This window comes from Gorilla gorilla, chromosome 1 (assembly GCF_029281585.2).
Source record: "Gorilla gorilla gorilla isolate KB3781 chromosome 1, NHGRI_mGorGor1-v2.1_pri, whole genome shotgun sequence".
In the NCBI taxonomy this organism is placed as follows: domain Eukaryota; kingdom Metazoa; phylum Chordata; class Mammalia; order Primates; family Hominidae; genus Gorilla; species Gorilla gorilla.
Window position 1 is genome coordinate 17,900,977 of NC_073224.2, and position 23,671 is coordinate 17,924,647.

Below are 23,671 nucleotides of genomic sequence, written 5' to 3' on the forward strand. Positions count from 1 at the left end.
CCAGCTCAGCCTCCCAAGTAGCTAGGATTACAGGTGTATGCCACTATGCCCGACTCTACAAATCACTTCTCAACTGGACTATTCCAATATTCTTCCACCGTTAGGCCCTCCTCATACGGCCCTTTGAAAAGCAGCCAAAGTACATGACAAATCTAATGATGTTACAACCAAGCCTAAATCACCCCAACCCTCATGCAGGTTGTCCCCTCTTGCCATCACTCTTCCTCAGTTCCCCTAAACAGATGGAGAGTTCCCTGAGGACAGGGCTTATCTTTGAAACTCGTCATAAAAATAACGTGAGTGCTATCTAGCTTCTTGGAATTCTTGAGAGTTTATTTTAAGCTCATGATCTTTTTGAATTTCTATTTTAATACTGTTTTACAGCACAGAAAAACTGCTTCTATACAAAATCTTATTAACATGGAAGAGTGTGGCACAATCTACAGAATGGCTCTCTACATTACTTACTATGTTTGACTACATAAAGAAAACTTTCACAAATGCTCTATTTGCAAACACCACTGCAGACAGAAATAGGATGTCCTGTTCTCAAAATAAGGGATAAGATGTTTTCCCATGCTTATCACTGTTCCTGAAACTGAATTCAAATGCAGTACATGAGGATTTGAAGACGCTTCATTAAAACATTTATGTGTGCGTGTGTCTCAAAGTGGATGGAATAATCTTCAATTTTTCATTCCAGAGCAGTACTGTCCAAGAGGACTTTTGGAAAATGACAGAGGTGTTGTAAGGCTGCACTGTTCACAACAGTAGTCACTGGCCACACAGGGCAATTGGGCAATGAAAATATGACTAGTGCAACTAAGGAACTGAATTGTTTTAACTAATTTTAATTTAAGTAGTCATAAGTGGCCAATGATTACCGTATTGGACAACAGAGTTCTACAGAATGACATTACCTGGTGAAACTAATGCATCAGCATCTTGGCTTAAAAAAGTTAATTCATAAAGTTTTGCATAACACTTCTGCTTACTAATGACAAAGTCTCCAAAAGTTAGTATTTTGTTTTAAAAACACAGCTACCTTTTATTATTGCCAAACATTGTGAAGTTATTAACATACCCATCCACCTTGATACACCTCACTGGGAGGATATCTTCTCTGACTACTAAACAATTATAAATGGAAGTATTTTATAGTGTTTTCTAAACACTGACAATACACAACACTCTTCAAATCTTCTTTAAATTAAAAAATAGGAAGGAAAAAGACAATTTGCTTCAGCAGAGAAACAGCAGCAGCTAATTTCTTTCTGTAAAATGTCCAACTAAAAGGTAAGCCCAAACCTATGACTACCTTACCATAGCAATAAGAAAAATTAAAAAGAAAACATTTTAGTCAACTTTAATTTAAAAAAAGAGAAACTCTGAGGGTTACAGATGAAAATCAAATGTCTAACTATAATCTCTATTAATTTACACATATCTAAAATATATAAGGCAATATATTAATTCACTAAACAAATTCACTCCAACTGTTCACGAATATCTTAAACACCAGTGTCTGTGATGAATTAAGCCACTATGAATCATCAAATTCCATTTCCAGAGCACTTTACCTTTCCCATCTACTAAATCAGTTACAATAAAGCACGTCTTAAATCCATATACTCCTGCTGGAAATCTCAACCCAAGCCATCAATGCCTGTTCGGGTGAGCAGAACTTCTTTTCATTCATCATCATATATCTATCTATCTATCTATATAGATAGATATATATAGAAATACAGATATGTGTGTGTATATATATTATACATACATTATGTTTTGCATTTAACACTTGCACTTTGTGATACGCCCCACCCCCATCAGGAAGAATGACTTAATGACTGAATCTTTCCTATTTTTTTGTTTCACTTATTTGGTAAGATTGAATAAATATCCCAAACTAGCACCAGCTGAGGTTGCTCCAGTTGTTCCAGCCCATTATGTCCTTCCCAAACAGCACCTTGTTGTTCAAAATAGACTGAGAAAGAGTGCCCTGTAACAGGGAAGCCCCAAACATGAGACTTTTGGGGGAAAACCTTGCTTGTGATCAAGCAGATACAATATATACTTGAAGATAATTTTTAAGAGGGAAGGCTGCCTGGTTTCTTCATGCTTTCTGTAAGTGCTGTCTAAGCTTTGAGATTTGGAATAAAATGCCCAACTCTACTACCATTTTCCTTTTGAAATCACGGGCAGATAGGGAACTGCCAAGACTTTTTTTATTTTAATAAAAAATAAAAGTAAAATAAAATAAAAATAAAAGTCTTTCTTTTTAATTTTGAAACAAGGTCTTGCTCTGTCACCGAGGCTGGAGTGCAGTGGCACAATCACAGCTCACTGCAGCCTTGACTGAGCTCAAAGATCTTCCCGAGTCAGCCTCCTCAGCAGCTGGGGCTACAGGCATGCCCACCATCACACCTGGTTAGTTAAAAAAAAAAAATTTTTTTTTGTAGAGACGGAGTCTCACTACGTTGCCCAGGTTGATCTCAAACTCCTGTGCTCAAGTGATCCTCCGAAAGTGCTGGGATTATCGGCATGAGCCACCACACCTGGCCCTACTTTAAACATAATACTATACTACTATAGGCACAATCTTTCCAAGGAGCTAATCTGATGTTATCTCTGCTAAGCTTAAAAACATTTACTGCCGCTGGGCACGGTGGCTCAGGCCTGTAATCTCAGCACTTTGGGAGGCTGAGGTGGGTGGATCACCCGAGGTCAGGAGTTCAAGACCAGCCTGGTCAACATGGTGAAATCCCATCTCCACTAATACAAAAATTAGCCAGGCATGGTGGTGCATGCCTGCAGTCCCAGCTACTGGGGAGGCTGAGGCAGGAGAATCGCTTGAACCCGGAAGGCGGAGGTTGCAGTGAGCCAAGATCACGCCATTGCACTCCAGCCTGGGCAACAAGAGTGGAACTCCATCTCCAAAAACAAAACAAAACAAAATACTTTCTACTGCCTCCACTAGTGTGAAGGATAGAAAAAGTGAGTGTCTACTGTGTCATTTCCAGGTTGCTCTAATCTGCCTGTTTACCTCACTGGACCAATCCTTGGTTCTTCTTACTCTACTGGTGGGTCCCACTCCACCTTCTCCCCTCAGGGGCCCTCCAGTAGTTGGAGGCACTGCCACACTGGCACTACAACCTGGTTTGGCTAAATCCCACCCGCACTTCGCAGCTCAGCTTAGCCATGTCTTCCTCCCAAAAGCTTCCTTGATCACAATCCCTTCCACACACGAACCCAGGAACAAATCTGTCACAGAACTTACCCTATTCTTGTCTGTTTCATACACTACCACTACGAATACTTAACACTGAGCATAGTCGACGCTAAGACACTTAGAGCACTTAAAATTAAGTGCTTTACATAGACTGCCTTCTTTAAGCTCACAACAAACCTATGAGGTAGGTAACGTTCTTCAGACAGGAAAGCTGAGGCGCAAAGAAGTTACACAGTGCCAGGATGGGAACTCAGCACATCTGGCTGAAGGGTCTGAGCTCTCACCTTCTATAGCATCTTGCTGCTCAAAGGATTCTACATGTGACCAGGGGCTTCCTGAGGGAGCACAATGAATGCTTACTAGAAGCTTGCTGAGAGAATGATCAGAACACTTACTACCTGAGAAGCCACCAGTCACATACAAGACAGGCTGGAAACTTGACTTCTAGTACTGTCCACTGAGTAACGCTGGTTTAACAGATGACCCCTAGAGCTCCCTTCCAGCAAAACAAATTAGCAGAAACAAAACCCCCTTTCTTTCCCCAGAGATGTCCTTCACAGGTGCTAATATATTGCTTGCAAAACCAAAAACCAGTTACTGAGTAGTTCAGTGAGGCCTTTACCTAGTTTCACAGTGACAGAAGCTCACATAAGCCTCACATTTACAGGCAGGAGCGACAAAACTATTCCAAGATACACTAATCTAATTTGTTGTTGATGACAAAGAAAAATACTCAAAACAAGCCCACCTTTTAATTTTCTAGCTTAGCGCTGATTTTTAAGGCAGGAAGAATTTACGATTCATTAAAAAATTAGCATATATTCCATTTAACGCAAAAACTTAGGACTACAGGGAACCTAGAGGGTATTTTGCCAAAAAGGAAACGATAATAGCTAACATTTAGCTATTTTCATACACATCATTCTTTTTCTGGGTACCTTTAAAAAGGTCGTTTTTTGGGAGGCTGAGGCGGGAGGACTGCTTGAGCCCAGGCCTGGGCAACATAGAGGCACCCTGTCTCTTAAAGATAAAAAAAATCCACGTTTAAGTTACTCCTTATCATCGCATTTTATAGATGAGGAAACTACAGTTCAGAGAGGTTACGCAGATGGCTACATGATTTCCACCCTAGGTCTACTGTCACCAAGCTCTATCCACTACATTATGCTGTTCCAAAGTTTAAAGATGTGGCCAGATGCATTTAACCTATTAAGCACAAAACTCCCTTTCCTACTCCCCCTTCCAAGTAGAGCTGTGACCAGGAACCGGGGAACAGCCTCCGTGTCCTCCCCTACATCCCCAACTCAGGTGTTGGCACACTTGAATCGCCTGATATAAGACACGCTCCGCCCTTAATATTCCTCTCAGCACAGCTCCCAACTGCTTGTTAGCAGGAGTCACCATTCCGAGATTCCAATCTGCAAGGTCAGTTTAGGTACAGTAATTTAAGACAGACACTGCATGGGACTGGCACTTACCTTCTGATCCCAGAACCACAAAGACTGCGAGATCCGCATTACAACGACTTTCACAACTGATGGGAGAACTGCATGTAGCGTTCCTGCACTCCACTTCCGCTAAGTCTAAAATGACACCACTGTTTCTAACCATCCACTCACTTCGGACCAACGCCTTATCGAATACATTTTCAAAAGCCTGGCAGCTTCGCGAGCTGGAGGTGGTGAACCCGTCCCACACCATGGGCGCACCAACCTTACCTTGCTGTCATGAGGCAACGAGCCCCGAGAGACACCCTTGCAGGCAAGCACTCTCCTGCAGCAGCTAGTCTAACTCTGGCTCCCCCGTGTCACACGCGGAGATCGACTCCACACCCACCCACGCACGATCACCATGTGCAAAGTTGAATCCCGACTTCGCCGCAAAGACATTTCATTTTCCCCTACATGCAAAGGAGCTGTGGAGCCGTGCTCCCTGCTTGGCTGTCGGGCACTGGGATACCTTCCCCGCGGGCGCCCGCCACCTCCTCCCCGAGCCCGGCATCCAACCCGCAGGACCCACCCCTGCGCAGGAACGCGACGCCAGTCCAGGTGTAGCCGCCGACTGCAGGCCACGCCGCCGGCCGCAGCCCGGGACTCGGGAGGCCGAGGGCGGAGGCGCGGCCGTCGCGCCCGCGCAGAGCCGCCCGCCGCCCCCCCGCCCCGCCTCCCGCGCCCCACCCCCACCGCCCGCCGGCGGGAGCCAAGGCGCGCCCCGCCGAGGCCCCACCGCCCCGGCCCCCGCCCGCCCGCGCGCGCGCGCGCCTCGCGACCCTCCCGGCCCTCCCCGCCCTCCCCGCCCTCCCCGCCCGTGCGCCCGGCACTCACTGAACATCCCAGGCGGCTCCGGCTCCCCCCGCCGCCGCCGCCTCCGGGATCGGGTTGCTTCCGCCTCCGTCGTTTCTGCCGCAGGGTCTCGCTCCGACGGCCGGCTCAGCTGGGCCCCCGCGCCCCGCGCCCCGCCGCCCCCGCCGCCGCTCTGGGCGGCCGCTCCATGACTGACTGACACGGAGCGGGCCGCGGGCTGGGCCGCTCGGGCCTCCAACGCGCAACCGTCTCCGCCAATGGGCGAGGCGCCTCGGCGCTCGGCTAGCGACGCCTGGCGTGCGTGCAGCCCCTCCCCGCTGCGCCGCCGGCGTCGGGCGGAAGGAGCGCGGGTACCGGTCCCACGTGGTGGGGACGCGGGACCCGTACAGCAGCCGCAGCACCGGGACAGCAGCCGCCGCCGCTGCCGCCGTCCTCCGCTGTCTACCCGGAGCTGTCTCGAGCTGAGCCCCCTACCGGGCCGGGTCCCGAGGTGAGTCCCCCACCCGCGGTGAGCCCCTGCGGGCAGCCAGGTCCCGAGGTGAGTCCCCCCACCCGGGGCTGGTCCAGAGGAGATCCCCCTACCTAAGGCCGGGCCCAGATGGGGGGCCCCCCAACCCTGCCCAGTTCCGGTGCCGCCAGCAGACTCTGGGCGAGAGCGGCTTGGGCACGCTCCATTCGCGAAGGCGAACTCCCTCCTGGCTCCTAGCTGCTCTCCCCTGGTTCTTGTTGCTCGGTGTCTTTCTGCTGGGCAGGGAGTGCTGGCAGGGCTGTGCTGTCCGCCCTGGACTTCGCATTGCCCGGTAAGGGCGGTTGGAGGCCCGGAGAGCCGAACTCTGGCGGAGCCGGGGAGAGCATCTCGGTTGTCTTTGTAGCCAGTTCAGCAAACACCTGTTATGCACTCTGTAGCTGTCGCGATGGCGGTTCTATGGTACTGAACTTAGAAGTCAGGCATCGTTGAATTCGTTTTGGACATTTTGACAAAATAGGAAAACTGACAGCACTTGATGTTCTTGTTCTCTGCAGTAGAGTGAAGGATAACTTAATTTCTAAAATGAAAACGTCTTAACGTTCCTTTTTACTGTAACTTTTAGGAAACTCAAAGCCAAGTTTACCCAGTTTTATAGTAACTGTAGGTGTTTGGTATGTTTGCTACCCCCGAGATTTCATGGTTTTTTGTTTTCTATTTTTAGTCTTTTCCTTGTGCAAGTATCTCTTGTAGAGTCTTTTTTGAAGTGTGTATGTGCGTTGTAAATTTATACATGACTGAATAAAAGTGTTAGTGGAAGGTTACTGTTGCAGCTGAAATAACTGTATTCCTTTGGGGTTTTCTTTTTCACTTGGAGACATATTACTTCCTCCGGATATTGCTTATGTATCTTTTCCTCTTTCAATTTGAAACCATGTATGAATGACTCTTTCCACAAGTAATGTAATCACTGATTTTGGCCTTGTTGAATTCCTGAACACTCACCTTTGTGGAAGTGATGTTTGATCACAGCTGGAATACATATAGTCCATCTTCTGTGTGTGCAGTCCATATTTTGCTTGCTTTTGTCTGAATTTCCCCCAGAAAATTCTGGAGTCAAGCATCTTGTATGTAGATTTACCCCGACAAATCTGTTGATTCATTAAAAACTTATAAAAGAATACATATTAGGTAAACAAGATACAGTACTGCAATACTGTTGGTTTTCTGGTGCCTGCTCAGTCTGACATTGTTATAGTATTTTTTTCCCATTGTTTTTAAATTGTAGATAAAGCCTAGCCATGGCTGCTGTTTATTCTGGCATTTCCCTTAAGCTTAAAAGCAAGACAACTTCCTGGGAAGATAAACTAAAACTAGCTCACTTTGCTTGGATTTCTCACCAGTGCTTTCTTCCAAATAAAGAACAAGTAAGTTTAATGTGAAACTCATATTTTTACAGTCTGTCAAGATAATTATCACTTGTATAATTTGGATATTGACAATTGGTTAAAATAAAAAAATAGAGAAAAAGTTGGGGAGGGAACTTTGTTGGAAGTTAAATGTAATGTCAGTGAAAAAAGTAATGAGTCAGGCACTTCATTAGTACATTTTTTTTTTCTGTTAAAAAACCTCATTTAGGTCGGGGACAGTGGCTCATGCCTGTCATCTCTATTTTGGGAGGCCAAAGCGGGGGATCGCTTGAGGCCAGGAGTTCTAGACCAGACTGGACAACATAATGAGATCCCATCTTTTAAAAAAATTATATATTTATATATATATATGTATATAAATTAGTCAGACATGGTGGCATGTGCCTGTAGTCCTTACTACTTGGGAGGCTGAGGTGGGAGGATCCCTTGAGCCCAGGAGTTTGAGGCTGCAATGAGCTATGATTGTGCCACTTTCACTCCCAGCCTGGGCGATAGAGCAAGACCTTGTCTCTTTAAAATAAATGAACCCACCGAATTTAGCATTTCTTTTGTTTGGAGACATTATATTACAAATTAAGTATATGCATTAATGAACACATTGGGAATTAAGTTACAGACGTTAGGTTCTGAAAGTCCATTGATAGCTGCATTTGCTTATAAATCCAAAGTGATGTTTCTTAAACTGTTGGTTGGTGGTGCTTTGTTAAAAGTCTTCCGAATTGGATAAATTGAAGGTTGGGAAGTAGAGAAATGTTAGTATTTGTATAAAGCCATTTTAGAAATGGGCTAGGTACCAAGAAAGGCATTGCATTTTGTTAGAATTTCTCAGGCTTTTTAGGTTAAAAAATAGTTGGCATGATAAACACCAGGATGACAAGCTCATGAAATTGGATTAATACACATCCAGTTGCTGTTGTCAAAGAAGACAGCACAAAATGCTTCCAAGATGGATGACATATGTAAAGCGATGATGACGTGTGGTGTGGAGAGCAGCGGTCATATCCAGTGCTTTCTACACCTGGCTGCACTTGGGAGTCATCTTGGCAGCGTGGCCATCACCTGGCAGGTGCTGCCCAGGGTGAAACAAAGGGGAGGCTCTAGCAGCCAATTGGATCAAGGTTTCTGCTGTTGTTATACTGGGAGATTTTATTCCTTCTGGCATCTGTCACTATTCATACTGTTATTGACAGTTCTGGGATTGTGAGCTTTCTTCGATGTTTTGTGAAGAGGAAACATGACACGTAATGGAACCTGTATAGATAGGCACAGTCCTTTTCATAAAGCACTTGTGTGATTTCATATCGACTGTGTCTGTCTCCCAGATGATGTATAAATATTAGTAGTATTAGAGGTTAAGCTGTAGGTAATGTGGGGGAAGCCAGGACACAAATCCCAGACTTTCAACTCTACTTACTTTTTTGCTTTGCGTGTCTGATACATTCTGTGGTCATTCTGAGCAGTCTTTGTATTTCTAGCTTTTAGAACTTAGTACATGCATATCTCAGAGATACTGCAGGTTTGGTTCCACGTCACCGAAATAGATCACAATATTGTGAGTCACAGAAATTTTTTGGTTTCCTAGTGCATATAAAATTTATGTTTATACTATACTGTAGTTTGTTAAGAATGCAATAGCATTATGCCTAAAAAAATACATATCTTAATTTTAAAAAATTGCCCAAAAATGCTAGTGGTTATTGGTTATCTGAGCCTTCAGGGAGTCATCATGGTGGAGGGTCTTGCCTTAATGTTGATGATCTGGGTGGTGATTGCTGAAGGTTAGGGTGACTGGCAACTTCTTAAAATAAGACAACAGTGAAGTTTGCTGCATTGATGGAGCTTTTCCTTTCATGAAAGACACAGCATTTTACCCACAGTAGAACTTCTTTCTAAATTGGACTTCTCAAAACCTGCCACTGCTTTATCAACTAAGTTTAAGTTCTATTCTCAATCCTTTGTTGTCATTTCAGCAATGTTCACAGCATCTTCACCAGGAGTAGATTCCATCTCAAGAAACCACTTTCTTTGCTTATCTCTAAGAAACAACTTATCCATTCAAGTTTTATTAGTCCCATCTTCAGGCTCCACTTCTAATTCTAGTTCCCTGGCTATTTCCATTATATAGGCAGTTGCTTCCTCCACTTCAGTCTTGAGCCCTTCAAAGTCATCCATGAGGACTGGAATCAGCTTCTTCCAAACTCCTGATAATGTTGATATTTTGACCTCTTTCCATGATTGAGGGATATTTTTACTGGCATCTAGAGTGGTGATTCTTTCCAGAAGATCTTCAGTTTGACTTTCTCCACATCCGTCAGAGAAATCACTATGGCACCTATAGCATTAGGAAATGTGTTTCTTAAATAATAAGACTTGAAAGTCAAAAGTACTCCTTGATCATGGGTTGCAGAATGGATGTTGTGTTAGCAGTCATGAAAACAACATTCATCTCCTTGTACAACTCCATCGGAGCTCTTGGTCACCCAAGAGCAGTAATCTTCTTATAGGAATCTTTTTGTTCTGATCAGTCTTGACATGGGCTTAAAATCTTCAGTAAACCATGCTGTAAAAGGATATGCTGTCATTCAGGCTTTGTTTTTCCATTGACAGAGCACAAGCAAGAGTAGATTTAGCATAATTCTTAAGGGCCCTATGATTTTGGGGGTGGTAAATGAGCACTGGCGTCAAAGTTACCAGCTGCATTAGACCTTAATAAGAGAGTCAGCCTGTCCTTTGAAGCTTTGAAGCCAGGCATTGGCTTCTCTTCTCTAGCTATGAAAGTCCTAGATGGTGGCTGGGCACAGTGGCTCACGCCTGTAATCCCAGCACTTTGGGAGGCCAAGGTGGGTGGATCACCTGAGGCCAGGAGTTCGAGACCAGTCTAGCCAAAATGGCGAAACCCCATCTCTACTAAAAATACAAAAAAAATTAGCCAGGCATGGTGGCGGGCACCTGTAATCCCAGCTACTCAGGAGGCTGAGGCAGGAGAATCGCTTAAACCTGGGAGGCGGAGGTTGCAGTGAGCCGAGATCGCGCCATTCCACTCCAGCCTGGGCGAAAAGAGTGAAACTCCGTCTCAAAAAAAAAAAAAAAAAAAAAGAAAGTTCTGAATGCCATCTTCCAATAGAAGGCTGTTTCTTCTACTCTGAAAATCTGTTGTTTAGTTTAGCCAACTTCATCAGTGATTTTAGCTAGACCTTCTAGATAACTTCATCTGGAACTTTTATGTTATGAAGATGGCTTCTTTCCCTGAACTTCATGAACCAACCTCTGCTAGCTTCTAGCTTTTCCTCTGCAGCTTCCTTACTTCTCTCAGCCTTCATAGAATTGAAGAGAGTTAGGGCCTTGCTCTGGATTAAGCTTTGGCTTAAGGGAATGTTGTGGTTGGTTTGATCTTCTATCCAGACCACTAAAACTTTCTCCATATCAGCAATAGGCGGTTTCACTTTCTATCATTTGGTGTTCACTGGAGTAACACTTTTAATTTCCTTCAATAACTTTTCCTTTGCATTCACAATTTAGTTAATTGGCTCAAGAGGCTTGGTTTTGGTCTATCTCACCTTTCAGCATGCCTTCCTCACTAAGCTTGATTATTTTTAGCTTTGGATTTAAAGACACATGCAGCCAGTCCTTCCACTTGAACGTCTGGAGGCCATTGGAGGGTTAGCTGGCCTAATTGCAATATTATTGTGTCTCAAGGAATAGGAAAGCCAGAGGAGAAGGAGAGAGGGGAAAATAGCCTGTCAGGGTAATAGCATTTTGGTGGAGCAGTCAGGATGCATAGAACATATATTGATTAGGCTTGCTGACTTAGACGGACACGGTTCATGGTGCCCCAAAACAATTAGAATAGTAACATCAGAGATCACTGGTCACAGAGTACCTTAACAAATATAAGAATGAAAAAGTTGGAAATACTGGGAGAATTACCAAAATGTGGCAGAGACATGAAGCAAGCACATGCTGTTGGAATAAAGGATCTGATAGACTTGCTTGGCACAGGGTTGCCATAAACCTCCAATTTGTAAATGCAATATCTGTATCTACAAGGCACAATAAAATGAGGTATGCCTGTATAACCTCAAAAAACGGGTTAAGACGTGTTAGTTTCACCTGAAACTTTTAATTTGCCCTAGCTGAAGACAAATTTGTTGTTTTCCTGTTCTTATCCTTTAATAATAAACATTTTAAAATACCAGAACACGTAAGTAATATTACCAAAGGTAAGTTGTAAAAGAGAGGTTCTCCCCCGCCGCCCGTGTGGCAATTGGATTTGGTTATACCTGTAATGTCCCTATAATGTCTAACATCTTTCTCTCAGCCAATAAATTTATTTTCAGTGTATGTTTCCTTCAAATTCAGGTGTTACTTGATTGGGCAAGACAATCATTGGTTGCATTTTATAAGAAAAAGCTTGAACTGAAGGAAGATATTGTTGAAAGGCTTTGGATCTATATAGATAACATTTTACATAGCAGAAAATTGCAGAATCTCCTCAAGAATGGAAAGACCATTAATCTTCAGATTTCCCTAGTCAAGGTAATTCACTCTTCTGTTCTGTATGTGTTGCATGCATCTCCATTGATTTCTTGTTAATGCTGGAAACCTGTTTTAGTGTCAATTGCATGAAGATATAGGAAATATTAAGGTAGGAGAAAAAGGATGTAATATTATTGGAATTAAAATAGTAACTATTGAATGTGTATCATATGCTCTAAGCATTTTGTTATTTAATATTCAAAAAAAGCTTGGAACAATTTCATAAACAGGTCATTGATTACCTTTTTAATTGGAAAAGGTAGCTAGCAAGTTATGCTTCTCTGATTTGTTTTTCTTCTTCTTCACCTTTCTTTTGGGCTAGAGGGAGATCAAAGGCCAAAATCCAGACAGGAATTTCCTCAAAGGTTTTTTTTTTTTTGCCACTATGGCCTTCGAGCCACAAGTGCCACTAGTGGCTTGGCCGGCAACCCGGGGCCGCCTCAGTTTTTGACTGAAAGTGATTTTGAAGTCTCAGATCAGAAGTAGGAACTTCATTGTCAAAACTGAGTGTGTTTAAATACCATGAGAATAGCTAGATACAATAAAAACTACTACTAGTGAGCACTTAACGTGTGCCAGGCTCAAAGAAGTTTAACTTTCCTAAAGTCACGTGGCTAGTTAGTGGCACAGCTGGGATTTGAACCTCACTCTGCCTGAGTGTAAATCCTGGGCTGTGAAGCCATAACACTGCCTCACCCTCATGAGTGTGTGGGCTGAGAGAAAATCATTAGAGGCTAGTAACGGAGGGGAACGAAGGTTGAGCTGCCCGATGGCACATAGGGCTTAACGGTTCTTGAGATTATGTTCCAAACTGGGTCACTTTTTAAAATAATAAACCAGTGGTCACCAAAGTGGCTTATTTCAAAGGATCTTTTGGAATATGGGAAGAAAATCTTAGAATGTCTCCTTGTTTAAAAAGCCATACTTAAATTTTATTTTTATGTATGCTTCATAATTATATAAAATGTTAGTGCTGCAGCATGTGTGCATAATTTATAAATAAATTACACTTATTGAATATAAATGCAGGAAAAATCGATGAGTTGTATCATCATCAAAAATTTGGAGATCACTGTAATAGTGCATTGACATTTAAGGATTTGTCATCTTTGTTACAGCATTTCCAGAGTAACTTTAAAAGTCCACGGCCAGCAATTACTTGAATAGAAATAATAATACCTATCTCATTAGGGCACTGATAACTTAGCATCTGGGATAGGTTTGGTTCTCAGATTCCATAAGGCTGGGAGCAAGTAACTTAACCTGTGACTGAATTATAGAATCTGCCTGATTCTCATAATTTCTGGTGTTTGTGAATTTTGGAATTTTGAGAGCAGTAGACAATAGATTTGCTGTATAATAAGCAGTAGCAACATAACATTTGCTTTCCTTTTTAAAAAAATTTTTTGAGATAGAGTCTCTGTCACCCAGGCTGGAGTGCAGTGGTGTGATCTTGGCTCACTGGAACCTCTGCCTCCTGGGTTCAAACGATTCTTGTGCCTCAGCCTTCCGAGTAGCTGGGACTACAGGTGTGCACCACCATGCTCGGCTAGTTTTTATATTTTTAGTAGAGATGGTGTTTCACCATGTTGACCAGGCTGGTCTCGAACGCCTGGCCTCAAGTGATCCGCCCCGACTCAGCCTCCCAAAGTGTTGGGATTACAGGCATGAGCCACCATGCCCAGCTGCTTTCCTTTTTAAAAGAGTGCCTTTTGCTTTGGCTTTTTTAAATAGAAAAAGTATAATTGACTATAAACATGCATTTTTTTTTCTTTTTTCAGACAGAGTCTCGCTCTGTCACCCAGGCTGGAGTGCAGTGGCTCGATCCCAGCTCACTGCAACCTCTGCCTCCCAGGTTCAAGCAGTTCTCCTGCCTCAGCCTCCCAAGTAGCTGGGATTACAGCTGCCTGCCACCATGCCCGGTTAATTTTTTCATTTTTAGTGGAGTTGGGTTTCACCATGTTGGCCAGGCTGTTCTCAAACTCCTGATCTCAAGTGATCCGCCCGCCTCGGCCTCTCAAAGTGCTGGGATTACAGGTGTGAGCCACTGTGCCTGGCCTATAAACATGTATTTTAGACCACAAGATCATAATTTAAGTGCTACTTTCCCTCTGCCTGGTAACATCTAAGCTCAATTGCAGGTTTAGGATCTAAGAGAAAGTGACATTTGGCATTTAAGCCCTTTAAAACCCAGCTTTAAAAAAAGGGACAGCAAATTTACAGAGGCACGGATCCTTTTCTAGATTTGCATTGGTAGAAGATGGATGGGTGGAGGAATTGAAACAGATGCTTTGCCTTATTTTGATGCACTAAGCTTTTGTCAGGTTCATTGAAATATGGTAATCTGGGCATTTCTTTCTTACCAAGATGAGGGAAAGGGGTGAGTTTGTTGATTTTTTTTTAATACTTTTCTTATGTATGTATGGGTTTAAGGTCAGTAATGAGTTTTCTTTCTTTCTTAATGTTCAGATCATCAATGAGAGAGTAGCTGAGTTCTCTCTTTTGGGATCCCAAAGAAACATCTGTGCTGTCCTTCGATGTTGCCAGGGCATCCTGTCGACACCTGCCCTGGCTGTCATCTACGTGGCCAAACAGGAGCTGATGGTGGCCTTGCTGAGTCAGCTTTGCTGGTCGGCCTGCAGGCAGCCTGAAAGAGCTGTGGTAGCCCACTTGTTTGAGGTCATTCACCTGGCCCTTGGCCATTATCTCTTGATCCTGCAGCAGCAGGTCAACCCAAGACGTGCCTTTGGGGATGTGACTGCTCACCTACTCCAGCCGTGCCTGGTCTTGAGGCACTTACTCTCAGGGGGCACATGGACGCAGGCTGGCCAGGGCCAGCTGAGGCAGATGCTGAGCCGGGACATCAGGAGTCAGATTGAGGCCGTGTTCCGAGGAGGGATTTTTCAGCCTGAGCTACTGTCATCCTACAAGGAGGAGCTCTTGGACCACCAGCAAGGGGATGTGAAGACGGGAGCCATGAAGAACCTTCTGGCTCCCATGGACACCGTGCTTACCAGGCTGGTCGATGCTGGCTACTGTGCAGCATCCCTTCATACCTCTGTTGTGGCCAACTCAGTGGCCTTGCTGTATAAGCTCTTTCTAGATTCTTACTTTAAGGAGGGAAACCAGCTTCTCTGCTTCCAGGTTCTCCCCAGGTTGTTTGGCTGCTTGAAGATTTCACACCTGCAGGAGGAGCAGAGCAAAGCCCTGTCCACATCAGATTGGACCACAGAGCTTTTGGTTGTGGAACAGCTACTAAACTCAGTGGCCAACAACAATATCTACAACATCGCTGCCGACAGAATTCGGCATGAAGAGGCTCAGTTCCACTTTTACCGCCATGTGGCTGAGCTGCTGATAAACCATGCACAAGCACCCATACCGGCCTGGTTCCGCTGTCTGAAGACTTTGATATCTCTGAATCATTTGATTTTGGAGCCAGACCTGGATGACCTGCTGGCTTCAGCGTGGATCGATGCAGAGGTAACAGAGTTTCGAACCAAAAAAGCCCAGGAGGCGCTTATTCATACTGTCTTCCAGACTTATGCCAAACTCCGACAAGTGCCACGGTTGTTTGAAGAGGTTTTGGGGGTGATCTGTCGTCCAGCTGCTGAGGCACTGAGGCAGCCTGTGCTGGCCTCGGGCCCCTCCACGGTACTCTCTGCATGCCTCCTGGAGCTGCCTCCGAGTCAGATCCTGGACACGTGGTCCCTTGTGCTGGAGAAGTTCCAGTCTTTAGTCTTGCCCTATTTGCAGAGTGATATCGACATGGCCCTGAAGTCACTGTCACTGAGCTCACTGCTGCACTGCATCATGTTCAACATGAGGAGCCTGGACAGCAGCACGCCCCTGCCCATTGTCAGACGGACACAGTGCATGATGGAGAGGATGCTGAGGGAGCTCGTGCAGCCCCTGCTGGCCCTTCTCCTGGACACCCCAGGCCCAGAGCCAGAGCTGTGGCTGGAGAAGGTCAGTGACTCTGTGCTCCTGCTCTCTTACACTTGGGCCCAGGTGGACGCTATGTTCAGTTTGAACTGTAGCCAGTATCACTCTATGTCTGGGCCCCTTATAGGTGTTGCTCTGGAGATCTCGAACCTCCCTTCGTTGCTCCCAGGTGTAAAAACACAGCATTGGAAGAAGATAGAGAAGTTTACAGCTCAGTTCAGCTCTCTTGGTACATATTGCTTAGAACAGCTGTACCTGCAGAAAATGAAAAGGACTTTAATGCAAACTAGTTTCCGGTCTGAAGGAGCCATCCAAAGTTTGAGGTGCGATGCTGCCTTTATTATTGGTTCCGGCAGAAAAAGCTTGAATCAGAGAACGACGGCTTCCTGGGATGGCCAAGTTGGGATGGTGAGTGGACTCACATACCCTGTAGCACACTGGCACTTGATCGTGTCAAATCTCACAATTTTAATATCCTATCTGTGTCCAGATGATGTGGGATACCTGGCCAGTGTCCTGCTGAGAACTTTACCCATGGGCAAAGCCCAGGAAGGCTCAATAGATGAAGAGGCATACATCACACTGGAAAAAATATCCAAAGCCTTCCTTCATAGCCCTCTCTTTCCAGAGATGCAGTCCCTTCATTCTGCTTTCTTAACGTGCGTAACCACAAGTTGCTCCAGCATTCTGTGTTCTGGTGCCCAGCGTGACTCAGGTCTTGTCAGTCAGCAGCTTCCCTGGCTTTTTGAAAAGGACCACATGGTTGTGGGTCATTGGGAAAACAGATTTGCAAAAGCTGGACCCGAAGGTATAGAACCTAGAGGAGAAATTGCCCAGAACTTACTGTCCCTGGTCAAGAGTGACTTCCCTATCCAGCTGGAGGGAGAGCAGTTGGAAAGCATCCTGGGGCTTTTGGAAGTGATTTCTGCCTTACAGCTGGACAGCCTCTTGCCACCCTATCATGTGCATTATTTTCTTCTGTTACTGTCCATGGCCGTCACCAAACTAGGATGCTCTTGCTCCTCCTCACTGGCTCTCAAGTTCTTGACGACTTGCTACCAACTTCTTGGTTACTTGCAAAGGGGGAAGAGTGCTCGCTCTGTGTTGAAGATCATGTATGGTAGTGATATTTTTGAGATTGTACTGACCTCATTGTTCAGAGCTAGTAGTAGGTTCCTTATTGAGATGGATGATCCCGCTTGGCTGGAATTCCTCCAAGTGATAGGGACGTTCTTAGAGGAGCTAATGCAGATGCTCATCCAAATGAAGCTGAGCTTGGTGCTCAATTTTAGAAAAATCACCACATTCCTCTCCAGTTCCAAACCATACACGGAGGCAGCTTCAAGCAAACAATTAGAAAATCAGAACCCCCAGGGCAGGCAGCTCCTTCTGGTGTCTTTAACCAGGTTGTGCCATGTCCTGGGACCTTTCCTCAAAGAGCAGAAGCCGGGCCAAGAGGCCCCAGCAGCACTGTCTGAGCTGCTGCAGCAGGTTGTGCTGCAAACAGGAGCTGTGCTGCAGCTCTGCTCAGTGCCGGGGGCCCAGGGCTGGCGCCTTCCCTCGGTCCTCATCTCATCCGTCAGCAAGCTCTTGGAAGCCGACCTGGGTCAGCACTGCAGGGATGGAGGGGCCGACATTTCCCAAGGAAGCGACAGGACGCTGCTCTCCCACGCTGCCCTCTACCAGGGTGTTTACTCTCAGATACTGTTGGAGTTGCCAGCTCTCGCGGGACATGATCAGTCTTTTCAGGCAGCCTTGCAGTTTTTGACTCTGTTCTTTTTGGCCCCAGAACTGCATCCCAAAAAGGACTCCGTGTTTACCTCCATGTTTCATTCTGTGAGAAGAGTTCTTGCAGGTAAGATATTTTCTCTTGAGCTAATTCTGTGTTATAGAGGTCTGGTTTCCACTGCTCCCCTTTTTGGAACTGGGAATAAGTGAACACGTGATGTGTTCAAAAGGTACCACATGTGAGGCTGGGTGCGGTGGCTCACACCTGTAATCCCAGCACTTTGGGAGGGCCGAGGCGGGCGGATCACAAGGCCAGGAGATCGAGACCATCCTGGCTAACACAGAGAAACCCCATCTCTACTAAAAAATACAAAAAATTAGCCGGGCGTGGTGGCGGGCGCCTGTAGTCCCAGCTACTCGGGAGGCTGAGGCAGGAGAATGGCGTGAACCCAGGAGGCAGAGCTTACAGTGAGCCAGGATCGCGCCACTGCACTCTAGCCTGGGCAACAGAGCGAGAGTCTGTCTCAAAAAAAAAAAAGAAAAGTACTACATGTGGACAGTGAGAAGACCTCCCTTCTAGGCCCAGCACCCACGACTTCATGCCCTCTATTTACATTCTAGGCGTACATAAGCAATTACTGCTACAACTGTTGCCTTACTTTCTGTGCAAACAGCAGCCTCCTCAGTTGCTCAATTGCACCTCAGTTGCACCTCAGTTGCTCAATTATTTTGGAGGTTGTTCTGTGTACGTTTATAGTTTTGAAATCTGCTCCTCTTCAGCTTTTTAGCCTTTAACTTGTCCTGGCTGCAATGAGATACATAGATATCTGCATCCTTAGTACGTTCTTATGTATCAGACTTTCAGTGCCATAAACTGACTTTAAAAAGATATGAAAATCTGCCAACTTTAAAAAATTACAAATCAGAGCCAGGCGTGGCAGCTCACGCCAGTAATCCCAGCACTTTGAGAGGCTGAGGGGGCAGATTGCTTGAGTCCAGGCAACATGGCAAAACCCCATCTCTACAAAAAATACAAAAATTGGCCAGGCATGGTGGCATGTGTCTGTAGTCCCAGCTACTCAGGAGGTTGAAGTGGGAGGATCACCTGAGCCCAGGGAGGTCGGTGCTGCAGTGAATCTTGATCCTGCCATTGTACTCCAGCCTGGGTGACACAGTGAGATCCTGTCTCATAAAAAAATAAATTAAAAAAAGTACAAATCACTTAATTTCTTTTTTTTTTTTTTTGAGATGGAGTCTCACTCTGTCTCCCAGGATGGAGTGCAGTGGTGCAATCTCAGCTCACTGCAAGCTCCGCTTCCTGGGTTCATGCCATTCTCCTGCCTCAGCCTCCCAAGTAACTGGGACTACTGGCACCTGCCACCACGCCCGGCTAATGTTTTTGTATTTTTTAGTAAAGACAGGGTTTCACCATGTTAGCCAGGATGGTCTCGATATCCTGACCTCATTATCCGCCCACCTCAGCCTCCCAAAGTACTGGGATTACAGGAGTGAGCCACCATGTCCAGCCAAATCACTTAATTTCCAAAGAGCCTCTTACAGTTCCTTGAGGACAAGACTGTGCCTTCCTTAGTTCACCCCTGTCCTCCCACCGTATTAGGGTGCTGCCAGGTGCAAGTGCTCACTGGACCAAGGCTAACCTTCAATGTCATCAAAGTGTTTTAGTCTGAAGGCAGCCTTCCAAGCAGCAAACTAGGATCTCGTACACAGCCTCGAAGCAAGAAAGCTCATGTCTTCCTGCACAGAGTCGACCTTTACAGCCCCACTGGTGAAAGGTTAATGGGTTACTATGCAGCCGTTAAAAGTATAATTATGAAAACTATTATGAAGACAAGGGCTAGAAATATCTAGAAAATATTATTAAGCAAAAAAAGTACAGTATGAAATGTTAAATATGCCACAATTACAACTATATAAGATATACATGCGTGCAGACAAAGGCTAGAAACGCATCCAAAAATTAAAATAATTATTGTATTAACATGCATGTATTAACATGCATTGTATTATTGCATTAACATGTTGTGATTGTTGCTATTTTCTTATTTTGTACACTTTAATGTTGCATTTTAATAAGAATAAATCAAAATACTTTTCTATGATTTAATTAAATATGCCATAAGCAGGGGATAGATTATAATGTTTTTGGAGGCCCATTTAGAGTTTGTTGAGGTTTTCCTCTATAGTGAAGGATGATTAAGATTTGTTACCTTTATTAGGGTATACAAATAAAACACACTTTTACTCCTCCCAAACAAACAGTTAATGGAAGAGATTTCTTCTGTTTCAAGATGGCACACATCACAATTGTGGGGGGTCTTTTCTTTTTTGTTTTGGTGGTAATGAAAGGGCTGGGGTCAGGTCAGTCTTTTGAGGTGAGGTCTGGAAGTCAGCCAAATCTGACCCTCGTTAATGTCACGTTAACGTCTGTGTTAAGCACACCTTAACCTCTGTGTTTCTGGGTGGAGAAGCTGTGACGGGTGGGGCCGTGGGCGTGCCTTTCGGTAGTTGAGGGTTAAATGGGTTCTCGCAGAAAGTAAAGCCATCTGGTCTGCCTGTGCCAGTGCCAGAACTGAAGTGCCATGGGCCAAATCACGCTGCTGTTGTCTCCCTTTCAGTAACCTGTCTCTGGCTGGATTGTGGATTAACTGAAAGGCTTTGATATTACATTGTTCTGTCTTATTGTGTCGGGGTCTCTTTTAGCGAATGGTGTTCACCTTCTTAATGGGGGCTAAAATCGAGTCTCTTATTAAGCTTAATTACAGTGTTCTAAGTGACTGGCCCAAGAAATGGCAGCTGGTGGTCTGAAGCTCTGCCCTGTGCCCCTTAGTTAAACAGAATATTGTGTCCTCCTTTTCCTCTTCAACCCTGCTGAGTTGAGGCAATCTCTTTTTTTTTTTTTTTTTTTTTTGAGACAGAGTCTCATTCTGTCACCTAGGCTGGAGTACAGTGGTGCAGTTTCGGCTCACTGCAACCTCCACCTCCCGGCTTTGAGCGATTCCCATGCCTCGGCCTCCTGAGTAGCTGGGATTACAGGCATGCACCACCATGCCCGGCTAATTGTTGTATTTTTAGTAGAGATGGGGTTTTACCGTGTTGGCCAGGCTGGTCTCGAACTCCTGACATTAAGTGGTCTGCCTGCCTCGGCCTCCCAAAGTGCTGGGATTACAGGCATAAGCCACCGTGCCTGGCCAAGTTGAGGCAGTCTTTAAGTCCTAACTGTATGTCCCTGGACTTCTGGTACCTTATTTCCCCAGGGACAGAGCACCTCGGTCACAGTGTGGTCAGGGTTGGGCAAGGCCAGCCTGCCACACTGTGCCCTCAGCTCATGGGCCTGGGGTGTTGCTGTGTCCAGGCCTCTTCCACCTGAGCTGTTAGATACTGTCCAGGGAAGTGCCAGAGTTGTGAGTGCTCTGGAAGAAATGCCGAGTGAGGAGTGGCCCAAGGCTTTGGGCAGGGAGAGGGAGTGTGAAGAGGTGCCGTGCAGGTGCCCCAGCCATGGAGTTCTCCCTGTGTCCTTAAGGATGGCTCAGAGGTGGGCTTTTGTAAAGAATGCCTTCTGACAGCAGAACAGAGGACCTGAATTCAATTACAGAAATCAACACTTCTAAAAATGCTTCTTGGCTGGGAGTGGTGGCTGGCATCTGTAATCCTGCACTTAGGGAGGCTGAGCCAAGAGATCACTTGAGGCCAGGAGTTTGAGACCAACCTGGGTGAAAAAGCAAAACCCCATCTCTACAAAAAGCCAGTGTGGGTAGCATGCACCTGTGGTCCCAACTACTCCGAGGCTGAGGCGAGAGGACCCCTTGAGCCCAAGAGGTCGAGGCTGCAGTGATCCATGATTGTGCCACTGCACTCCAGCCTGGGTGATGGAGTGAGACCCTGTCTCCAGAAACATTAAAAAAAAACACTTAAAATGCTTGTATGTTTGAGGCTGTATCCTGCTCTGGAGATGAGTGAGGTGTTGATTTTGGCCTATGTAATTAAGTAAACAGACATTCGCACAAATCACAGGGTAAAGGTGGGGGAGACGCCATAAAGCGAACCAGAGCGATGGGACTCGGTGGAGAGGCCACATACAGGCCACGTGTGAGTGGCCCTTGAAGGGTAGCTAGGGCAGGTGGAAATGGGAGCCTTTCATGTGAGGGCACTATGTTGTGAGCTCTGTGGCCTTTTTTTATTTGCCAGCCACAGGAGTTGGTGCTGTTATGCCCACTTCACTGATGAGGGAGTTGAGGTTCAGAGAGATCATGGGTCCAGGGTTTTACAGCTTGTGGGAGACTTGGACCTAGGTCTTTACCTCTCAAAAGTCCCCTTTCCCCCCAGTGCTGTAAATAGTAAGCAAAGACAGGAAAGCAGGAAGGTATGCTGGCAATGTGGAATAGGCAGATGGGGCTGAAGCGCTGGCTGGAAAGATGACCTGGGGCCAGACGATAAAGGGCCTTGAGTGCCCTGGCTTTGGGCGTTATTGTGAAACCGTGGGCCCAAGGACACTGGGAATGATGGGAAACAGCTGGGTGACTTCCTGACAGTCATCCAGGCCTGAAAAGTGGAGCTCTCTTAGTCTTTCTGACTTTCCCATCTGTTTAAAATACCACCTACTCTTGCAGCCCTACTGATTTTATAAAGAAACACAAAGAAAATAGAGAAATAAAATACAGTTGACCCTTGAACAGCATAGGGGTTAAGGCACCATCCCCCAGCAGAGTAAAAAATTCCGTGTATATCCTTCTGATACAATTCTGTTAAAAAAATCTTGTATTACTTTTGACTCTCTAGAAACTAAACTACTGATAGCCTACTGTTGACCAAAGTCTTACTGAACATAAACAGTCGATTACCACGTATTTTGTGTATGTGTTTATGTATTATATTCTTACAATCAAGTAAGCTAGAGAAAAGAAGATGTTATTAAGAAAATAACAAGGAAGGGAAAATGTATTTGCCATTCATTAAGTGAAGTAGATTATCATCAAGGTCTTCATCCTCTTCATCTTCACACTGAGTAGGTTGAGGAGGAGGAAGAGGAGGGGTTGGTCTTGCTGTCTCAGGGGTGCCAGAGGCAGAAGAAAACCCATGTATAAGTGGATCCATGCAGTTCAAACATTGTTCAAGGGTCAACGGCACAAAGCAATAATCACTGTCTTCTGTGGTTCAGGTTTACCTCCTAAGCATGGCTGTCGTCTTCTGTGTTTGTGTGTGTACACACAGTGCGCAGGCGTAGCTGTGCGTGTGAGAGCATGGCATCACAGTAAATACGTGTAACTGCTTTTTCCACCAGTGCTTGTATCACCATGCCCCTAACTTGGTGATTTTTGATGGCGGCCACAGCTGTGCGCAGTTTCATCCTATGACTATTTGGTAGTTTATTTCACCTGTCTGTCACATCTTAACGGTTTTGGTTTCTTTCCCACACAGATCCTGAAATTCCTGTTCAGGTCACTCAGGATATTGAGCCTCATTTGGGAGCCTTGTTCACCCAAATGTTAGAGGTTGGGACGACAGAGGACTTGAGGCTGGTGATGCAGTGTATTCTCCAGGGACTGGATGTCAGTAACATGTGGAAAGCAGATGTGCAGGTGGGTGGCTTCTCCCTCCTTGTGTGGCAGGCTCAGGAACCACGTCGGCTCAAATGGGAAAACTGATTTGAGATGTGGTGTCACCCTTAAAACTAAACAAGTTCTAACTGGTAGAGACTCTAGGCAAAGGGGGAGGCTGTGAGAGGGAGCCCTGGCCTGTGGGACAGCCCAGGCTGCGGCATAGGGAGGCCTTAGTTTTCAAACGGGAAGTTTTTCAAATAACAAATGTGTTGTCTTATTACGTTAAATACTAAGTGTTACACATTCACAAAACTGATACATAAAAAAGTTAAATTCTGCTCATTCTTTGCTGAAGACCTCTCACACCATAATTCTTGAAACATGTGGCCTGACTGGGCCATACTGCCCTCATGCCAGCATTTGAGAAGCACCTAGGTTAGCCTACCCCCTTCAGTTCTGACAGAAGTCGCTAA

At 45.4% G+C, this 23,671-nt stretch overlaps 2 protein-coding genes across 4 annotated transcripts in view; one reads left to right on the top strand and one right to left on the bottom strand.

Annotated features, from left to right (window-relative positions):
* TAF5L (TATA-box binding protein associated factor 5 like) overlaps positions 1-5,693 on the bottom strand; it is a 32,735-nt gene extending 27,042 nt beyond the window's left edge. Inside the window, exon 1 of one of the 2 annotated variants that reach the window (XM_031003492.3) lies at positions 5,557-5,693. The gene's annotated coding sequence lies outside the window, so the exon portion shown is untranslated. Of the gene's footprint in view, positions 1-5,251; positions 5,351-5,556 lie in introns of those variants that run through there. The other variant, XM_004028560.5, reaches the window with a different exon arrangement.
* The window catches only part of URB2 (URB2 ribosome biogenesis homolog), a 34,075-nt gene continuing 15,962 nt past the window's right edge, over positions 5,559-23,671 (top strand). The window contains exons 1-5 of one of the 2 annotated variants that reach the window (XM_019031710.4): positions 5,559-6,025; positions 7,290-7,428; positions 11,791-11,967; positions 14,437-17,767; positions 23,077-23,237. In XM_019031710.4, the coding sequence (XP_018887255.2) occupies positions 7,303-7,428; positions 11,791-11,967; positions 14,437-17,767; positions 23,077-23,237 (3,795 nt within the window). In that variant the 5' untranslated portion in view covers positions 5,559-6,025; positions 7,290-7,302. Of the gene's footprint in view, positions 6,074-7,289; positions 7,429-11,790; positions 11,968-14,436; positions 17,768-23,076; positions 23,238-23,671 lie in introns of both variants that reach the window. The other variant, XM_055380210.2, reaches the window with a different exon arrangement.